We start from the raw sequence: 19772 nt of genomic DNA, 5'->3' as shown, positions 1-19772 counted from the left end.
CTAAAGGATGCTGTGTTCTACATATAATGGTTGTTTACACTTCTAGTGCATTGCATATAAATAATATGATTAATACAGCGATAAAAGACACAAAATCTTGAGCCAATTGTTTGCCATTCAGACAGCCTGTCAGTTTCATAGTATATTCCCATTGTGACTTTAGTCCTGGCAACAAATGACCATGCAGACGTACAATCACCATCTTGTTTCATGAAGTTTTTTAGGAATAAATACATACATGTGTGTCCAGTCTGCAGAGAACTACCAGTAGAAGATGAGGTCATCCAGACTAAACTCCACAATAGAAGCAGTGATGAATATTACACCTACACCAATGTCCCCTGGAAACTGTACCTGAGGAAGGAGGTGTGTTCCCCTCTATGACTGTACACTGCACCTTAACTTCTTTTTGTTCTCACTCTTTTGTCTTCTTCCAGGTGTTTTATCCCAAAGAGACCCTCAATCATCCACTGATGCTGGACCTGACCTTCAAACAGGTTGATGCACATACTAAGTACAGTATTCATCCTTAAACTGCTGAGAGCCAGCGTCCTCTGCAGTGGACATTTGTCTTTTTGCCTGAAATGTGTTCTCTGACAAAAGAAATAGACCAAACAAGTATGAACTGATGAAGCCTGAGAGGCAAAGTGAAGTGTCAACATCAACAGTCCAGTTGCAATCATTGAATGAGCTTAGATCATTTTTGAAGTATTTACAAGCTAGTATAAGTATAGTATTAAATACGTATTTACAAGCTAGTATAAGTATAGTATTAAATACGTATTTACAAGCTAGTATATGTATAGTATTAAATAAGTATTTAGATGCTAGTATAAGTATAGTATTAAATACGTATTTACAAGCTAGTATATGTATTTTAGATGCTAGTATAAGTATAGTATTAAATACGTATTTACAAGCTAGTATATGTATAATATTAAATAAGTATTTAGATGCTAGTATAAGTATAGTATTAAATACGTATTTACAAGCTAGTATATGTATAGTATTAAATAAGTATTTAGATGCTAGTATAAGTATAGTATTAAATAAGTATTTAGATGCTAGTATAAGTATAGTATTAAATAAGTATTTAGATGCTAGTATAAGTATAGTATTAAATAAGTATTTAGAAGCTAGTATAAGTATCGTATTAAATAAGTATTTACAAGCTAGTATACGTATATAATTAAATAAGCATTTAGAAGCTAGTATACATATATAATTAAATAAGTATTTACAAGCCAGTATAACTATAGTATTAAATAAGTATTTACAAGCTAGTATAAGTATAGTATTAAATAAGTATTTAGAAGCTAGTATACATATATAATTAAATAAGTATTTACAAGCCAGTATAACTATAGTATTAAATAAGTATTTACAAGCTAGTATAAGTATAGTATTAAATAAGTATTTAGATGCTAGTATAAGTATAGTATTAAATACGTATTTACAAGCTAGTATATGTATAGTATTAAATAAGTATTTAGATGCTAGTATAAGTATAGTATTAAATAAGTATTTAGATGCTAGTATAAGTATAGTATTAAATAAGTATTTAGATGCTAGTATAAGTATAGTATTAAATAAGTATTTAGAAGCTAGTATAAGTATCGTATTAAATAAGTATTTACAAGCTAGTATACGTATATAATTAAATAAGTATTTAGAAGCTAGTATACATATATAATTAAATAAGTATTTACAAGCCAGTATAACTATAGTATTAAATAAGTATTTACAAGCTAGTATAAGTATAGTATTAAATAAGTATTTAGAAGCTAGTATACATATATAATTAAATAAGTATTTACAAGCCAGTATAACTATAGTATTAAATAAGTATTTACAAGCTAGTATAAGTATAGTATTAAATAAGTATTTAGATGCTAGTATAAGTATAGTATTAAATAAGTATTTAGAAGCTAGTATAAGTATAGTATTCAATAAGCATTTAGAAGCTAGTATAAGTATAGTATTCAATAAGTATTTACAAGCTAGTATAAGTATAGTATTCAATAAGCATTTAGAAGCTAGTATAAGTATAGTATTCAATAAGCATTTAGAAGCTAGTATAAGTATAGTATTCAATAAGCATTTAGAAGCTAGTATAAGTATAGTATTAAAAATGTATTTACAAGCTAGTATAAGTATAGTATTAAATAAGTATTTACAAGCTAGTATACGTATATAATTAAATAAATATTTAGAAGCTAGTATAGGTATAGTATTAAATAATTATTTACAAGCTAGTATTAGTACCGCCTGAAATAAGTACAGTATTTACAAGCTAGTACAAGTATAGTATTAAATAAGCATTTAGAAGCTAGTATAAGTATAGTATTAAATAAGTATTTAGAAGCTAGTATAAGTATAGTATTAAATAAGTATTTTGATGCTTTGCACTTTGGGCAACCCAGCTGTAGAGGCTAACTGTTAAGGGCCACTATAATCTTAGTAGCGTAGTGTATTTATCCATCCTATGGTCACATATGGGATGCGGGTTGTCTTACGTCAGCACCGGAAGTTGTAAAATCAGCTGTTCACCGGGCGGGTTTTTTCGGGGATGAATAGGGAAGTCCTTCTTTAGCTGCCGCCTTGTTTTATCATACATTGCTGCCTTTGAACCTGTCAATGATTACTTTTGTATTACATCAACAAAAAATCCAGACTTTGGGGCAATGTTCACGGACTCTAGTATTTGGCTCTCTATTAGATGCAATGGTTTTCCGTATCGGGACCATGATTTCGGTCCTAACTTGTTCACCGGTCCTAATATGGAAGGTACTTTTCCTTGTTGATGTCTCAAGAAGGGTAGAAATACAAGAACACACACACACACACACACACAAAGAAGGTAAGGTGCACAGTCCGGTCCTGAGAACGAATGTTCTGAATGTGTTGTTTAAATATTATACTATATACATATATACAGAAGCATTCAGACTGTGGGTGGAAAGTAAAAACTGCACACAGAGAGGTGCTGAACTATAAAATCAGTGCCAATGAGAGTTGACCGTGGTTATGGCTTTAGGGAAAAAACTGTTCTTGAGTCTGTTTGTCTTAGACCTGATGACCCTGTAGCGCCTTCCTGAGGGCAGCAGGTCAAACAGGTCAAAGCCAGGGCGGGAGCTGTCCTTGATAATGTTGGTACATGTCTGTCAGGGAGGGGAGAGGGCAGCTGATGATCCGCTGTGCTGCCTTTACCACTCTCTGGAGCCTCTCCGTGTCTGCAGCGGTGCAGCCGCCGTACCATGCTGTGATGCAGTATGTCAGCAGGCTCTCAATGGATGAGCGGGAGAAGGTCAGCAGCAGGTTGGAGGCCAGGTTGTACTTAGGATAGGATAGGATAGGTCTTTAGTGTCATTGCAACAAGTACAACAAAAATATGTTTTCAGCACAAACCCGTTCAAGATGAGACAAACAAACAGTGTACAGGGTTACAGAACAGGAACGCTGATGGGTCGCCACGAGGCGCCCTGTAAAAGGTGGGAAAAAGGTAAAACGCTGGGGAAGAAGATGAGTAAAAAATTACAATCTAGACTGGGCTCCTAGGGGGGCCTAGTCTGGAGTGGGGAAAAAACCTCCATGCCATGCACACATAAACATGTTACATTTAATCACGACAACTCGCAACAGAGGGGGGGGGGGGGGGGGGGGAGTTGGGGCCCTGGAGGTCGACTGCTGCTATGAAGCGCTGCCAGCCGTCCATCACCCCGAAGGGGAATCAAGCGGTGGTGAAGGCTTGGGGTGGGGGGGTGTATATGCCCATTTTCTTGGGTGTGTTGATGTAGTGTCCATGTTCATAGGCCTGAGGCCGTTCTGCATGCAAGCAAAAGTTCGACTCCAGGTGTCGTTGAAGAGGGAGGGAGGTCAAAAGCGTCCATCATTGAGGTGTCCTCCGGGATGTTTTCAGAACAGCCTGCTCCTGTTGTTGGAGCGTCAAGGCCATTCGAGGACTCTCAGGAAGTGCAGCCGCTGCTGAGCCTTCTTAGTGATGGCAGTAGTGTTTTGTGACCAGGAGATGTTGTCAGAGATAAGGACGCCAAGAGACCGGATGGTGTGGACCCTCTCCACACACTCACCCTTGATGTAGAGAAATGTGAAATCCTGATATTTGGTTATGTCTTAAAAATATTTATTTTACAAAAACAGAAGTGTGGAAAAAGACTAATGTTTGGTGGCTGCTTCTATTTGTGTAAATGCAGTATTTGTATGGGTCGTGCAGGTCGTACATGACACCTTCTCTGAGGCCTGCATCCGTATCACCCAGGAGGAGCGACAGAAGATGAAAACTCTCTTAGGTATGTCAAGTCCAATGTTCCCTCTAAGGTGTGCGCCTGTGCAATTGCGCACTGCTCAAGCGTCCTCAGCGCACGGCAAATCCATGCCACGCACAAAATCAAATAAAAAAATAAGCGCATAACAATTTTCGACACGACACGGACACGACAGAGAAAACAGTTTTCGTCATCATTGTTCAAATATTGTAACGTCTGTCCAGACGCTTTGAGGACGTGAATTCCATCCATCACTTTACTGAGCAAAACTCTTTATTGTCGGCCATAAACACATCACCAAAACATTAGTAAAAAAAATGATATCTAGCAAAAGTGGTCATTTTCTGCAGTACAAACCAGACCAAACGCAACTTTGTTATATCAACAGCAGCCGCTCGCTCTTTCTCACTTGCACCAACACATGCACATATGGCACTTAGCCAGTGATGCGTTTACAGCCAAACAAAAAGTCGGACAACTCCAACACCACACATAAAGTGTCATTCCAGGTCGTTACACTATGATTTACCAATCAAATGTGTGCTTATTCTAGTGTCATTTATTAGGAATCTTAATTTATAAATATTAATCATGAAATGCTGTTAGTATATTAAATAAATACTAATAAAAATATATTTTTTACAAACAGGAAGTTGCAGGAATGTACACATGATCCCCTGCTTACATCTCATTGTGCAACATGTGAATGTTTTAATGGGAACTAAATGCAATGTCTGAAAGGGGTACACATTATTTCCAAAGCAGGACCTCCACCCAGACAAACAATACAAGTACACAGTTCATGAAAAACAATATTTTTGTTATTGTCATTGTAAGTGGGCCTAAACACTTATAATAGAAATGGAAATTACTTCTGTCATTTGATTATAATAATAAGAGAATGTTGTCTGTCTATCTGTGTTGGCCCTGTGATGAGGTGGGGACTTGTCCAGGGTGTACACCGCCTTCCGCCCGAATGCAGCTGAGATTGGCTTCAGCACCCCCCGCAACCTCGAAAGGGACAAGCGGTAGAAAATGGATGGATGGATGGAGATTGAACATGTTATTTAGTCAGGTTTGGGACAGGTGTGATGCTGGTGTAGCCACAGTGTGCACGTCTGATGTTGCTCACACGGCCTCCACCCAATGCTCAGGGACTTTTTGCCTTTGCTCACACACATGAAAAATTAGAGGGAACATTGGTCAAGTCCCACAAACGTCCTGACATGACTTCATACACTTTCAGAGACTTTTAGGCTCTCACAGCCATCAGTGATCTCCAATCTGTCACTGGAATAAATGTACTGTTGTTCTCCTGCAGTGGAAAACCAGGTGGATCAGACCTCAGGGACTCGGGATGAAAATGTGAAGAAGAAGGTGGTCGCCATGGCGAGAGACACGTGGGAGATCTACTTCTCTCGTCTTTTCCCAGCCTCAGTGAGCTCTCGGCAGCGAGTGGATGAAGTTGTAGGGAATGGAGTGATGAATGTTGTCATGTCGCAGGGCAGTGTGGGCACGGGTGTGCAGGTGCTGGCCGTGTCCCACCAAGGCATCAAGCTGCTCAAGCTGGTGAGGAGCAGCTCCAATGCTCCAGACTACTTCAGAGTGCTCAGACCTTACAGGTAGGTCTCAGTTCACTACATTAGAGGTTACGAAATGATCAAAGCATTCCATCCGGTGTCACTTCCTGTCCAGCTACCCGGACATCCTGTTCGTCTCCATTCCGTCCAAGCACATGCTGGAGTTCAACCTGGTCAATGAGAAGCTTATACTGTTTTCTGCCAAGGCCCCGCAGGTCAAAAGCATGATTGACAACTTCCTGACTGAGATAAAGAAGGTCAGTGTGTTGTTTATACACTTGAACTCTTCGATTGTGTCACACAGCAACGTGTTGTGTTGCTGCAGGACTCTGAATACACTATATTGCCAAAAGTATTTGGCCAGCCATCCAAATGATGAGAACCAGGTGTCCTAATCACTTGGCAAGGAGACTGTTTCTACAAACATTTGTGAAAGAATGGGCCGCTCTCAGTGATTTCCAGCGTGGAACTGTCATAGGATGCCACCTGTGCAACAAATCCAGTCGTGAAATTTCCTCGCTCCTAAATATTCCAAAGTCAACTGTGGGCTTGATTATAAGAAAAGTGAAGAGTTTGGGAACAACAGCAAATCAGCCAACAAGTGGTAGGCCACGTGAACTGACAGAGAGGTCAGCATAGTGCAAAGACTTTCTGCACAGTCAGTTGCTACAGAGCTCCAAACTTCACGTGACCTTCCAATTAGCCCACTTACAGTACGCAGAGAGCTTCATGGAATGGGTTTCCATGGCTGGGCAGCTGCATCTAAGCCATACATCACCAAGTCCAATGCAAAGCGTGGGATGCAGTGGTGTAAAGGACATCACCACTGGACTCTAGAGCAGTGGAGACGCCTTCTCTGGACTGATGAATCACACTTTTCCATCTGGCAATCTGATGGACCAGTCTGGGTTTGGAGGTTGCCAGGAGAACGCTACATTTCGGACTGCATTGTGCCGAGTGTGAAATTTGGTGGAGGAGGAATTATGGTGTGGGGTTGTTTTTCAGGAGTTGGGCTTGGCCCCTTAGTTCCAGTGAAAGGAACGTTGAATGCTCCAGGATACCAAAACATGTTGGACAATTCCATGCTCCCAACCTTGTGGGAACAGTTTGGAGCGGGCCCCTTCCTCTTCCAACATGACTGTGCACCAGTGCACAAAGCAAGGTCCATAAAGACATGGATGACAGTCTGGTGTGGATGAACTTGACTGGCCTGCACAGAGTCCTGACCTGAACCCATATAGAACACCTTTGGGATGAATTAGAACGGAGACTGAGAGCCAGGCCTTCTCCACCAACATCAGTGTGTGACCTCACCAATGCGCTTTTGGAAGAATGGTGGAACATTCCTATAAACACACTCCGCAACCTTGTGGACAGCCTTCCCAGAAGAGTTGAAGCTGTAATAGCTGCAAAAGGTGTCATATTGAACCCTATGGGTTAGGAATGGGATGGCACTTCAAGTTCATATGTGAGTCAAATACTTTTGGCAATATAGTGTATGTGGTGTCAGTTGTTGTTTATGCACTTCAACTCTTAGATTGTGTCACACAGCAACATGTTGTGTCGCTGCAGGACTCTGAATATGTGGTGGCGGTGAGGAATGACATCAACGAGGACAGGACGCTCCTCAGCTTCCACAAAGGTGACATCATCAGACTGCAGCGTATGGATGGCCTTGAGGCAGGTGAGATGCTCACTTCCACAGTCTCTCCTGTGGGTCCAGTAAGTGTTTATGTCTGTCAACATGTCGTGTGCAGGAAAAAGTTACGGCTGCATCGTGAAGAAAAAAGTCATGCTACTGGAAGAACTTAAGAGAGAGACACCTGACTTTGGTGGGTTGAACAGGACACTAAAACGGTTTCATGTTTTGTTACCTTGACTTACATTGTAAGAATATGCATGCAATTATTTTGTACATGTACAACAGTATAACCAACATGCATTTGACGCTACTCTACTGTGCTACCACAACTCCTACTATTTCTAATATATTGTATAATATGATGTATATTAATATATGTGCAGTATGTCATTTTTTAAGGACATTTAATAAACAAAGAATGTAAAAATTAAAGTTATGCATTTTTTAATTAAGTACTATTTTTCATGTTTAATAACAAACATTATTCCTAGTAAAATATGATAAAAAATAAATTTTCAATCATGTTTAACAATTATAATTGATCATATTGTTATTCAATAATGATAATAGTTAGGATGACAGGGGATGCAAAACAACAACAATACTGAAATAAACTGCAACAAAAAACATAAAATACATTTTCATAACATGGTCACTACTGCCTAGTTTCTCTTGTTATATTCTTATTTTTACTGTTATATTTTTATTCTTATTGTTGCTTTTTATTTTTATTCTTATTGTTATATTTTCTATTTTATTTCCATTTATACCCCCATTATTTACTATTTACTTTTTAAAGTCGATCTCAATTCTGTATGCTGCTGCTGGAATTTTAATTTTCCTGAGGGAATCAACAAAGAACTATCCATCTATCTATCTATCTATCTATCTATCTATCTATCTATCTATCTATCTATCTATCTATCTATCTATCTATCTATCTATCTTTACACCATGGTCAAAAATGTAAACATGAAATAAATATTTTTTCTCAGGAAATTCTAGAAAGAAAAAAAATCTCCCCCAAAATAGAGGTTAAAAATAAACAATACTGTACATTAAAAAGGTTTTTCTGGAACTAGTATGTTTTTTTATAATAATGATAAACTTCTACTTTTGTCCCATAAAGGTTCATCTTTCCATTTTGCCCTGTCCTTCATATTTTACTCTGCATGTAATAATAATAATCATTAATAAAAGTACTAATAACAATAAACATTATATTCGTTATGACTTTTGCTTTTTCCTGTTACGACAATATTGTATTGGAGAAGCAATTTTTTTTTAAATTGTGTAGATGAGTATTTTAAAATGTGTTATGCCAAGAAAAAGTATATTTTACAGCAAAGGTTAAAAGATTAACAGATACAATTTCAAATAGGAAAAAGTCACTTAAAAAGTGCTTCACTTAATTGATGGGTTTTTGAAGACGTGATGTAAATGTATCTGTGTGTGTGTGTGTGTGTGTGTGTGTGTGTGTGTGTGTGTGTGTGTGTGTGTGTGTGTGTGTGTGTGTGTGTGTGTGTGTGTGTGTGTGTGTGTGTGTGTGTGTGTGTGTGTGTGTGTGTGTGTGTGTGTACAGGCTGGCGGTTTGGGGCGGTGTACGGTACGTCTGGCGTGTTTACCAGTGAATATGTCCGACCTGTGGCCGCTCCTGACTTCCTGCGTTTGCCAACCGAGAGGACGGAGCCTCGTGACAGACAGGGACGAGTCGCTGCCTCGGCCGCTGTTGCCGTAGCGATGGGCTCGTCGGTCGCCGCCCAGGAGCTTGACCGCTCCACAGAGGTAGAGACTGGAAAACAATATAATACGACATAGTACTTTTTTTTTTCTACTGTAGTATTACACCTACTGACCTTATTGTCAGGCACACCTGCATCTCAGAATATTTGATTGACGTTACCAGGTAGTGAAGGACTTGTACGTGGACAATCCGGGTGAAGAACTGGAGGATCTGTCTCAGTGTGGCAGCCAGTATCACATCATTGAGTTTGCCAAGAGATACTTCAGAGAGGCACAGAGGAAGAAGAAGTAGGTACAACTCGTGTACAAACCAAAACATATATTTGCACTTACACAAATTTATACCAGCTTGTATTTGATCCTAAAACCAGGAATGGGAGGGAGTGTAGGGAGCCTGCTGATATGATCCAATTCTCCAAGGTAGGACTGTAGTTTGGATAAATAGTCTGCTCACTGATATCATTCAATTAATACCACCAAGGACATACAGTCGTGGTCAAAAGTGTACATAGACTTGTAAAGAACATCGTGTCATGGCTGTCTTGAGTTTCCAATCATTTCTACAACTCTTATTTTGTTGTGATGTAGTGATTGGAGCACATACTTGTTGCTCACAAAAATTTATTATGGCTCTACTGAAAATGTGAGGGTCAAAAGTATACATACAGCAATGTTAATATTTGCTTACATGTAGGGATGTCCGATAATATCGGCCTGCCGATATTATCGGCCGATAAAAGCGTTAAAATGTAATATCAGAAATTATCGGTATCGGTTTTTTTTAATTATCTGTATCGTTTTTTTTTGTTTGTTTTTTTTGTTTTTTTATTAAATCAACATAAAAAACACAAGATACACTTACAATTAGTGCACCAACCCAAAAAAACCTCCCTCCCCCCATTTCTTTCTGTTATCAATATTCTGGTTCCTACATTATATATCAATATATATCAATACAGTCTGCAAGGGATACAGTCCGTAAGCACACATGATTGTGCGTGCTGCTGGTCCACTAATAGTACTAACCTTTAACAGTTAATTTTACTCATTTTCATTAATTACTGGTTTCTATGTAACTGTTTTTATATTGTTTTACTTTCTTTTTTATTCAAGGAAATGTTTTTAATTTAGTTATCTTATTTTATTTTATTTTTTTAAAAAGTACCTTATCTTCACCATACATGGTTGTCCAAATTAGGCATAATAATGTGTTAATTCCACGACTGCATATATCGGTTGATATCGGTATCGGTTGATATCGGTATCGGTAATTAAAGAGTTGGACAATATCGGAATATCGGATATCGGCAAAAAGCCATTATCGGACATCCCTACTTACATGTCCCCTGGCAAGTTTACCTGCAATAAGGTGTGTGTTGCTGAGCCCGACCTGGACATCATCTGGACTTGACCTTGTTTTAAGAATCCTTTAAACAATCTCATTTTATTGACAACCTGGTCTGGTGAAGATAAGGTCCTTTAAAAAAAAAAAAAAAAAGATAAATACCGCAATTTCCGGACTATAAGCCGCACCTGACTATAAGCCGCACCAGCTAAATTTAGGGGAAAAGACAGATTGCTCCATATATAAGCCGCACCCGACTATAAGCCGCAGGGTTTTGATGTGTAATTAGCGTAGTATGTAGGGGTTCCTGCTACCACGGAGGGGATTGTCGGGACAGAGATGACTGTTTGGGAATGCAAAGCGTCCCATTTATTAACAATAAATCTTTCAATCATTCAATCAAACTTTCACATCTTTGACATGGCGAACAGCATTCGTGCAGAGTACAAATAATACAACGGGGCAAAGTAATACAAAGTGCTCGCCTGTAAGTTATCAAAATAACCAGCCTACCGGTATATGAAAAGTCAGTCTTTAATCATTGTGTCATCGTCTTCCTCCTGCGTACTAAAACCACCGAAATCCTCTTCGTCGGTGTCGGAGAAGAACAGGCCGTAAATAAGCCGCACCCTTGTATAAGCCGCAGGGACCAGAACGAGGGGAAAAAGTAGCGGCTTATAGTCCGGAAATTACGGTAAATAGAAAAACGTTTTTTTGAATAAAAAAGAAAGTAAAACAATATAACAACAATTACATAAAAAATAGTAATTAATGAAAATGTTAGTGGGCCAGCAGCACACACAATCATGTGTGCTTCAAGGACTGTATTGTTCTATATTGTAGGAACCAGAAGTTTAAAAATGGAAAGAGACAGTCCCTTTTTTCGGTGAATGAGTGTGGATGGGGGAGGGAGGTGTTTTGGGTGGTGCACTGGTTGTAAGTGTATCTTGTGTTTTTTTATGTTGATATAATAAAAATTTTTTAAAAAGTCAGGACTTTGGGAAGGCCATTCTAAAACCTTCATTCTAGCCTGATTTAGCCATTCCTTTACCACTTTTGACGTGTGTTTGGGGTCATTGTCCTGTTAAGTAAAAGTTAAAGTACCAATGATAGTCACACACACACTAGGTGTGGTGAAATTTGTCCATCCCCTTGTTCACCCCCTGGGAGGTGAGGGGAGCAGTGGGCAGCAGCGGTGCCGCGCCCGGGAATCATTTTTGGTGATTTAACCCCCACTTCCAACCCTTGATGCTGAGTGCCAAGCAGGGAGGTAATGGCTCCCGTTTTTAAAGTCTTTGGTATGACTCGGCCGGGGTTTGAACTCACAACCTACCCTTCTTAGGGCAGACACTCTAACCACTAGGCCACTGAGTAGGTCGGAACACCCAACTGCGCCCAAGACCCAACCTGATGATTTTAGCTTGTCCTGAAGAATTTGGAGGTAATCCTCCTTTTTCATTGTCCCATTTACTCTCTGTAAAGCAGCAGTTCCATTGGCAGCAAAACAGGCCCAGAGCATAATACTACCACCACCATGCTTGACGGTAGGTATGGTGTTCCTCGGATTAAAGGCCTCACCTTTTCTCCTCCAAACATATTGCTGGGTATTGTGGCCAAACAGCTACATTTTTGTTTCATCTGACACCACATGGACAAAGATAAGACCCGTGTGGACAATGCTGAAGAAACAAGTCCATGTCAGAAAACCAACAAATTTAGCTGAACTGCAGCAACTTTGTCAAGAGGAGTGGTCAAAAATTGCAGTATTATTGCAGGTAAACTTGCCAAGGGACATGTAAGCAAATATTAACATTGCTGTATGTATACTTTTGACCCTCATATTTTCAGTAGAGCCATAATAAACTTGTAAAAGAACCAAACTTCATGAATGTTTTTTGTGACCAACAAGTATGTGCTCCAATCACTACATCACAAAAAAATAAGAGTTGTAGAAATGATTGGAAACTCAAGACAGCCATGACATGATGTTCTTTACAAGTGTATGTACACTTTTGACCACGACTGTATGTGCAATTTAAAAGGAATTGCCCTTCTTCCTGTCTTCCCAGGCTCCACTGCAGGAGTCTCTGATCGAGTTCTCAGACAGTGGAATGAATAGAGTGGCTGCTGACATCTCATCAGGTGAGACTATCAACTAGTACATGGCGTATAAGAAGTGGTCAATAGAGTGTGCAAACTATAACGTTGAGAGTACTATTAGTGAGCATGTTGCGGGTGATCTACCAAGACTGTATTTACAATTGACAACAAGTGCAAAAGTGTTGCAGAGCGCTGTATTTAATGAAGGATTTTGCGTGTAATACGCAGCTTTCAGCACAGATGCTTTCATCATTCATGCTCACACTTGCGGCGTTTCGCTATGTATTAAAACATGCAGCATACAACTATACATGTACAACTTTTTCTAGGCATTGTAGAAGCTGTACTGCAGTTCCATCTTCGACAGAACCCACTATTCTGCACTCTTTGAAGCGCTGGAATGTTCCAGACGCAAGAAAATGCATATTGCAAGAAAGATATAGATGTGTTAGTTTTTATATATATATATACCACAGAAGGTGGCTGAGAACAACTAAGCTTCCAGACTGACAAACAGCTTCTGGCTAACCAACCAGACATAGTGGTGGTGGACAAAGAGCAGAAATGATAGATGTGGCAATCCCAGCTGACGCCAACATCAGGAAGAAGGAACATGAGAAACTTGAGAAGTACCAGGGGTTGAAAGAGCAGCTGGAATTGATGTGGAAGGTCAAGGCCAGCGTGGTCCCCGTGGTAGTGGGGGCGCTCGAAACAGTAACCCCCAAACTGGGATAGTGGCTCCAACAGATGCCAGGAACAACGTCTGAAGCCTCAGTCCAGAAGAGCGCAGTCTTAAGAACAGCAAAGATACTGCGCAGAACCCTCAAACTCCCAGGCCTCTGGTAGAGGACCCAAGCTTGAAGATGACACATATACCACCCCACCGGGGTGAAAAGGAGATTTTATTTATTTATTCATGTATATGTATGTATATACTGTATATATATATATATATATATATATATATATATATATATATATATATATATATATATATATATTATTTATCATTATATATATATATATATATAACATATACTGTATATATATATATACACACACATATATATATATATACATATACATACACATATATACATATATATATATATATATATATATATATATTTATGTGTGTATATATGTATATATGTGTATATTTACATATATGTGTGTATATGTATATACTGTATATATGTATATATAAATATGTATATATATACCGTATATACAGTATATACACACACACATATACCGTGTATATATATATATATATATATATATATATATATATATATATATATATATATATATATATATATATATATATATATATATATATATATATATATGACTTATGGGCAATGGGCTGATTTGGAAACAGCAGAAAAACGGTATATTATTAACATGTCTTCTATATTTATAAAAAAAATAATAATTTAAGAGACACAATCCTTGCGCTCTTTATTCGACTCATTTAAGAGACACAATCCTCTGTGTATGAGCTTAGTAGATCATTTTTGTTTGCACGTGTTTTAATACACACAAACCTTTAGTAGATCATAATTTTTCTTCAACCATGCATTCATATGGAACTTGCTTAAAATTGTTTAAAAAGGTCAGATATGCTGAATCAACATGAAAAGGAACTAATATCTTGTATTCAATATTGACTTCTTTTTCCTGACAGCCATCATGAAGTTCATGGGAGACCTGCCATTGAAAGGTCAGACTGAACAGGACCTGATCACTGTCATCCTCAAAGTACGTACAGACAAACACAAACATACATTTTTCTGTCCATCTCCATCGTCTACCGCTTGTCGATCTTGGGGGTTGCGAGGGGGCTGGAGCCTATCCCAGCTGCACTCGTGGACATTTTCCTGTCACCTTGTCTCATATGGTGTCTCACGTGTGGTCATTGCAGTTGAGTGCTGATCATGGCCTGATGAAGGATGAAACTTACTGCCAAGTGATGAAGCAAGTCACCGCCAACAACAGCAGCAAAACGTAATCATGACACATCTATTGATTGATCGTCATGATTGTGCAACGTTGTGTTATTGCGTGGTTGTGTTGAATTGTGTAGAGAAAGCTGCCAGAGAGGATGGAGGCTCATGTACATCCTGACTGCTTTCCATCGCTGTTCACATGTGATGAAGTCATTCCTCTTCAGCTTTCTTCATGATGCTTCTGTTGGCATTGGCCTGCAGTACCAAGGTATGACACTCAATTCATTGTTGTCCTTAAATTATACACACAATACCGCACGTCACGTCGGGGTCGCATGATTTTGCGACGGTCGTTTCTTCAAGATGCAGAAGGACGTCCGGAAGCAGTGTGCAGGTAAGAAGGGTGGTGTATTCAAATCACAAGGCAAAAGATACGAAAAAAGGAACACGTGCGGATGGCAGGGTAAGGTACAGCAGAGCTGAGCAAAAGACTAGCCAACAACGGAGCAAGAAACTAGTAATTCTAAACTCTTAAAAAAATAAATACACATCCAAATGTTGCGTGTTTGAACAAGACTGCCAGGCAGGCAAGGCAAGGCAACTTTATATATATAGCACGTTTACAACCATTTTTAAATTGGACCAAAGTGCTTTAAAGGCCTACTGAAAGCCACTACTAGCGACCACGCAGTCTGATAGTTTATATATCAATGATGAAATCTTAACATTGCAACACATGCCAATACGGCCGGGTTAACTTATAAAGTGACATTTTAAATTTCCCGGGAAATATCCGGCTGAAACGTCTCGGTATGATGACGTATGCGCGTGACGTAGTCAGTTAAACGGAAGTATTGGCACCCCGTAGAATCCTATACAAAAAGCTCTGTTTTCGTTTCATAATTCCACAGTATTCTGGACATCTGTGTTGGTGAATCTTTTGCAATTTGTTTAATGAACAATGAAGACTGCAAAGAAGAAAGTTGTAGGTGGGATCGTGTATTAGCAGCGGACTACAGCAACACAACCGGAGGACTTTGTTGGAGAGCAGACGCGCTAGCCGGCGACCTCACCTTGACTTCCTACGTCTCCGGGCCGCCAACCGCATCTGTGATCGGGTGAAGTCCTTCGTCGCACCGTCGATCGCTGGAACGCAGGTGAGCACGGGTGTTGATGAGCAGATGAGGGCTGGCTGGCGTAGGTGGAGAGCTAATGTTTTTAGCATAGCTCTGTGAGGTCCGGTTGTTAAGTTAGCTTCAATGGCGTCGTTAGCACAGCATTGTTAACCTTCGCCAGCCTGGAAAGCATTAACCGTGTATTTACATGTCCACGGTTTAATAGTATTGTTGATTTTCTATCTATCCTTCCAGTCAGGGGTTTATTTTTTTTGTTTCTATATGCAGTTAAAGCACGATGCTATCACGTTAGCTCGTAGCTAAAGTGTTTCACCGATGTATTGTCGTGGAGATAAAAGTCACTGTGAATGTCCATTTCGCGTTCTCGACTCTCATTTTCAAGAGGATATAGTATCCGAGGTGGTTTAAAATACAAATCCGTGATCCACAATAGAAAAAGGAGAGAGTGTGGAATCCAATGAGCCAGCTTGTACCTAAGTTACGGTCAGAGCGAAAAAAGATATGTCTTGAACTGCACTCTAACGTTCCTCATCCACAAATCTTTCATCCTCGCTCAAATTAATGGGGAAATCGTCGCTTTCTCGGTCCGAATAGCTCTTACTTCTGGCCGACATCACTGTAAACAATAGGGAACTTTGCGAAAATGCTCAGCTGACTACGTCACGCTACTTCCGGTAGGGGCAAGGCTTTTTTTTGTCAGATACCAAAAGTTGCGATCTTTATCGTTGTTCTATACTAAATCCTTTCAGCAAAAATATGGCAATATCGGGAAATGATCAAGTATGACACATAGAATAGATCTGCTATCCCCGTTTAAATAAAAAAAAATCATTTCAGTAGGCCTTTAAAAAGCATAGAGCAAAAAAAAAAACAAAAAAAAAAACAAACAAAGAACATAAACAATGAAAGAACTAAACAAGATAGTGCAAAAGCAATATGGTAAAAGGGTTTGAATACAAATTTAAATTGCAAGATAAAAATAATGAAATAATAAAAGTGCGACAAATTGAAAAAAAGAAAAAAATGGTATGGTGCGAGGCAGGAATAAATAGCTCTCTGGTTAGTGACCAGGAGCAGGTGAGCGTCACAACCACTAATCAGAAGCAGGTGGCAATAATCAGCACCCATGGCAACCAATATAAAACTAAACAAAACATGACAAAGGTTGCAAATGTAGTTAAAAAAAAAAAAGAAAATTTGAAAATCACATGCACACAAGTATTCACTGCATTTGCTCAATACTTAGTTGATAGATAGATAGATAGATAGATAGTACTTTATTGATTTTTTCAGGAGAGTTCCCTCAGGAAAATTAAAATTCCAGCAACACTGTACAGAATTGAGATATAATTTAAAAAGTAAATAATAAATAAATAATGGGGGTATATGTTATTGTTTTTCACCTGTCATCCTCGTACTGCCAAAGGTGCATCAACCAAATATTGTGCAAAGGTTGTGAATACTTATGTACATGTATTTTTTGTATTTTTCTATTTTTAATAGATTTTCAAAACTAGAAATAAAACTTTTCACATTGTCATTATGGGGCATTCATTGTCTGTAGAATATTAAGGACACAAATGAATTCATTCTATTTTGGAGTAAGGCTGTAACATAACAGGATGTGGGAAATGTGAAGCGCTGTGAATACTTTGCAGATTAACTTTATTTATTCACCTATCATTATGCGATATCCAAGCATCCTTCCAGTCATTCACCATCAATCCAAAAAATGACCACACACCCATTCTTCATCCATCCAAAACCCAGCCATCAATGGATTTATCCAACAACAATCACCTAACCTTTCATGCATCCATCCAGTGATTGTCAGTCTTCTCCATTGACATCACCTAACCTTTCATGCATCCATCCAGTGATTGTCAGTCTTCTCCATTGACATCACCTAACCTTTCATGCATCCATCCAGTGAGTGTCAGTCTTCTCCATTGACATCACCTAACCTTTCATGCATCCATCCAGTGATTGTCAGTCTTCTCCATTGACATCACCTAACCTTTCATGCATCCATCCAGTGATTGTCAGTCTTCTCCATTGACATCACCTAACCTTTCATGCATCCATCCAGTGATTGTCAGTCTTCTCCATTGACATCACCTAACCTTTCATGCATCCATCCAGTGATTGTCAGTCTTCTCCATTGACATCGCCTAACCTTTCATGCATCCATCCAGTGAGTGTCAGTCTTCTCCATTGACATCGCCTAACCTTTCATGCATCCATCCAGTGATTGTCAGTCTTCTCCATTGACATCACCTAACCTTTCATGCATCCATCCAGTGATTGTCAGTCTTCTCCATTGACATCACCTAACCTTTCATGCATCCATCCAGTGATTGTCAGTCTTCTCCATTGACATCACCTAACCTTTCATGCATCCATCCAGTGATTGTCAGTCTTCTCCATTGACATCACCTAACCTTTCATGCATCCATCCAGTGAGTGTCAGTCTTCTCCATTGACATCACCTAACCTTTCATGCATCCATCCAGTGATTGTCAGTCTTCTCCATTGACATCACCTAACCTTTCATGCATCCATCCAGTGAGTGTCAGTCTTCTCCATTGACATCACCTAACCTTTCATGCATCCATCCAGTGATTGTCAGTCTTCTCCATTGACATCGCCTAACCTTTCATGCATCCATCCAGTGAGTGTCAGTCTTCTCCATTGACATCGCCTAACCTTTCATGCATCCATCCAGTGATTGTCAGTCTTCTCCATTGACATCACCTAACCTTTCATGCATCCATCCAGTGATTGTCAGTCTTCTCCATTGACATCACCTAACCTTTCATGCATCCATCCAGTGATTGTCAGTCTTCTCCATTGACATCAGCTAACCTTTCATGCATCCATCCAGTGATTGTCAGTCTTCTCCATTGACATCACCTAACCTTTCATGCATCCATCCAGTGATTGTCAGTCTTCTCCATTGACATCAGCTAACCTTTCATGCATCCATCCAGTGAGTGTCAGTCTTCTCCATTGACATCACCTAACCTTTCATGCATCCATCGAGTGATTGTCAGTCTTCTCCATTGACATCACCTAACCTTTCATGCATCCATCCAGTGATTGTCAGTCTTCTCCATTGACATCACCTAACCTTTCATGCATCCATCCAGTGATTGTCAGTCTTCTCCATTGACATCACCTAACCTTTCATGCATCCGTCCAGTGATTGTCAGTCTTCTCCATTGACATCACCTAACCTTTCATGCATCCATCCAGTGATTGTCAGTCTTCTCCATTGACATCACCTAACCTTTCATGCATCCATCCAGTGATTGTCAGTCTTCTCCATTGACATCACCTAACCTTTCATGCATCCATCCAGTGATTGTCAGTCTTCTCCATTGACATCACCTAACCTTTCATGCATCCATCCAGTGAGTGTCAGTCTTCTCCATTGACATCACCTAACCTTTCATGCATCCATCCAGTGATTGTCAGTCTTCTCCATTGACATCACCTAACCTTTCATGCATCCATCCAGTGAGTGTCAGTCTTCTCCATTGACATCACCTAACCTTTCATGCATCCATCCAGTGATTGTCAGTCTTCTCCATTGACATCGCCTAACCTTTCATGCATCCATCCAGTGAGTGTCAGTCTTCTCCATTGACATCGCCTAACCTTTCATGCATCCATCCAGTGATTGTCAGTCTTCTCCATTGACATCACCTAACCTTTCATGCATCCATCCAGTGATTGTCAGTCTTCTCCATTGACATCACCTAACCTTTCATGCATCCATCCAGTGATTGTCAGTCTTCTCCATTGACATCAGCTAACCTTTCATGCATCCATCCAGTGATTGTCAGTCTTCTCCATTGACATCACCTAACCTTTCATGCATCCATCCAGTGATTGTCAGTCTTCTCCATTGACATCAGCTAACCTTTCATGCATCCATCCAGTGAGTGTCAGTCTTCTCCATTGACATCACCTAACCTTTCATGCATCC

The 19772-nt window shown here is 39.4% G+C and overlaps 1 protein-coding gene across 4 annotated transcripts in view; it reads left to right on the top strand.

Annotated features, from left to right (window-relative positions):
* myo15aa (myosin XVAa) overlaps positions 1-19772 on the top strand; it is a 126790-nt gene that overhangs the window by 89126 nt on the left and 17892 nt on the right. For all 4 annotated transcript variants that reach the window (XM_062049883.1, XM_062049880.1, XM_062049882.1 and 1 more), the window contains 15 exons: positions 251-366; positions 438-497; positions 4232-4307; positions 5605-5720; positions 5787-5905; positions 5979-6120; positions 7436-7547; positions 7621-7695; positions 9088-9290; positions 9412-9536; positions 9620-9668; positions 12663-12735; positions 14384-14457; positions 14621-14703; positions 14783-14913. In XM_062049883.1, coding sequence (XP_061905867.1) covers positions 251-366; positions 438-497; positions 4232-4307; positions 5605-5720; positions 5787-5905; positions 5979-6120; positions 7436-7547; positions 7621-7695; positions 9088-9290; positions 9412-9536; positions 9620-9668; positions 12663-12735; positions 14384-14457; positions 14621-14703; positions 14783-14913 — 1554 coding nt within the window. The remainder of the gene's footprint in view (positions 1-250; positions 367-437; positions 498-4231; positions 4308-5604; positions 5721-5786; positions 5906-5978; positions 6121-7435; positions 7548-7620; positions 7696-9087; positions 9291-9411; positions 9537-9619; positions 9669-12662; positions 12736-14383; positions 14458-14620; positions 14704-14782; positions 14914-19772) is intronic.

Source organism: Entelurus aequoreus, linkage group LG06 (assembly GCF_033978785.1).
Source record: "Entelurus aequoreus isolate RoL-2023_Sb linkage group LG06, RoL_Eaeq_v1.1, whole genome shotgun sequence".
Taxonomy (NCBI): domain Eukaryota; kingdom Metazoa; phylum Chordata; class Actinopteri; order Syngnathiformes; family Syngnathidae; genus Entelurus; species Entelurus aequoreus.
This window is presented reverse-complemented; position numbering and strand designations above follow the sequence as displayed.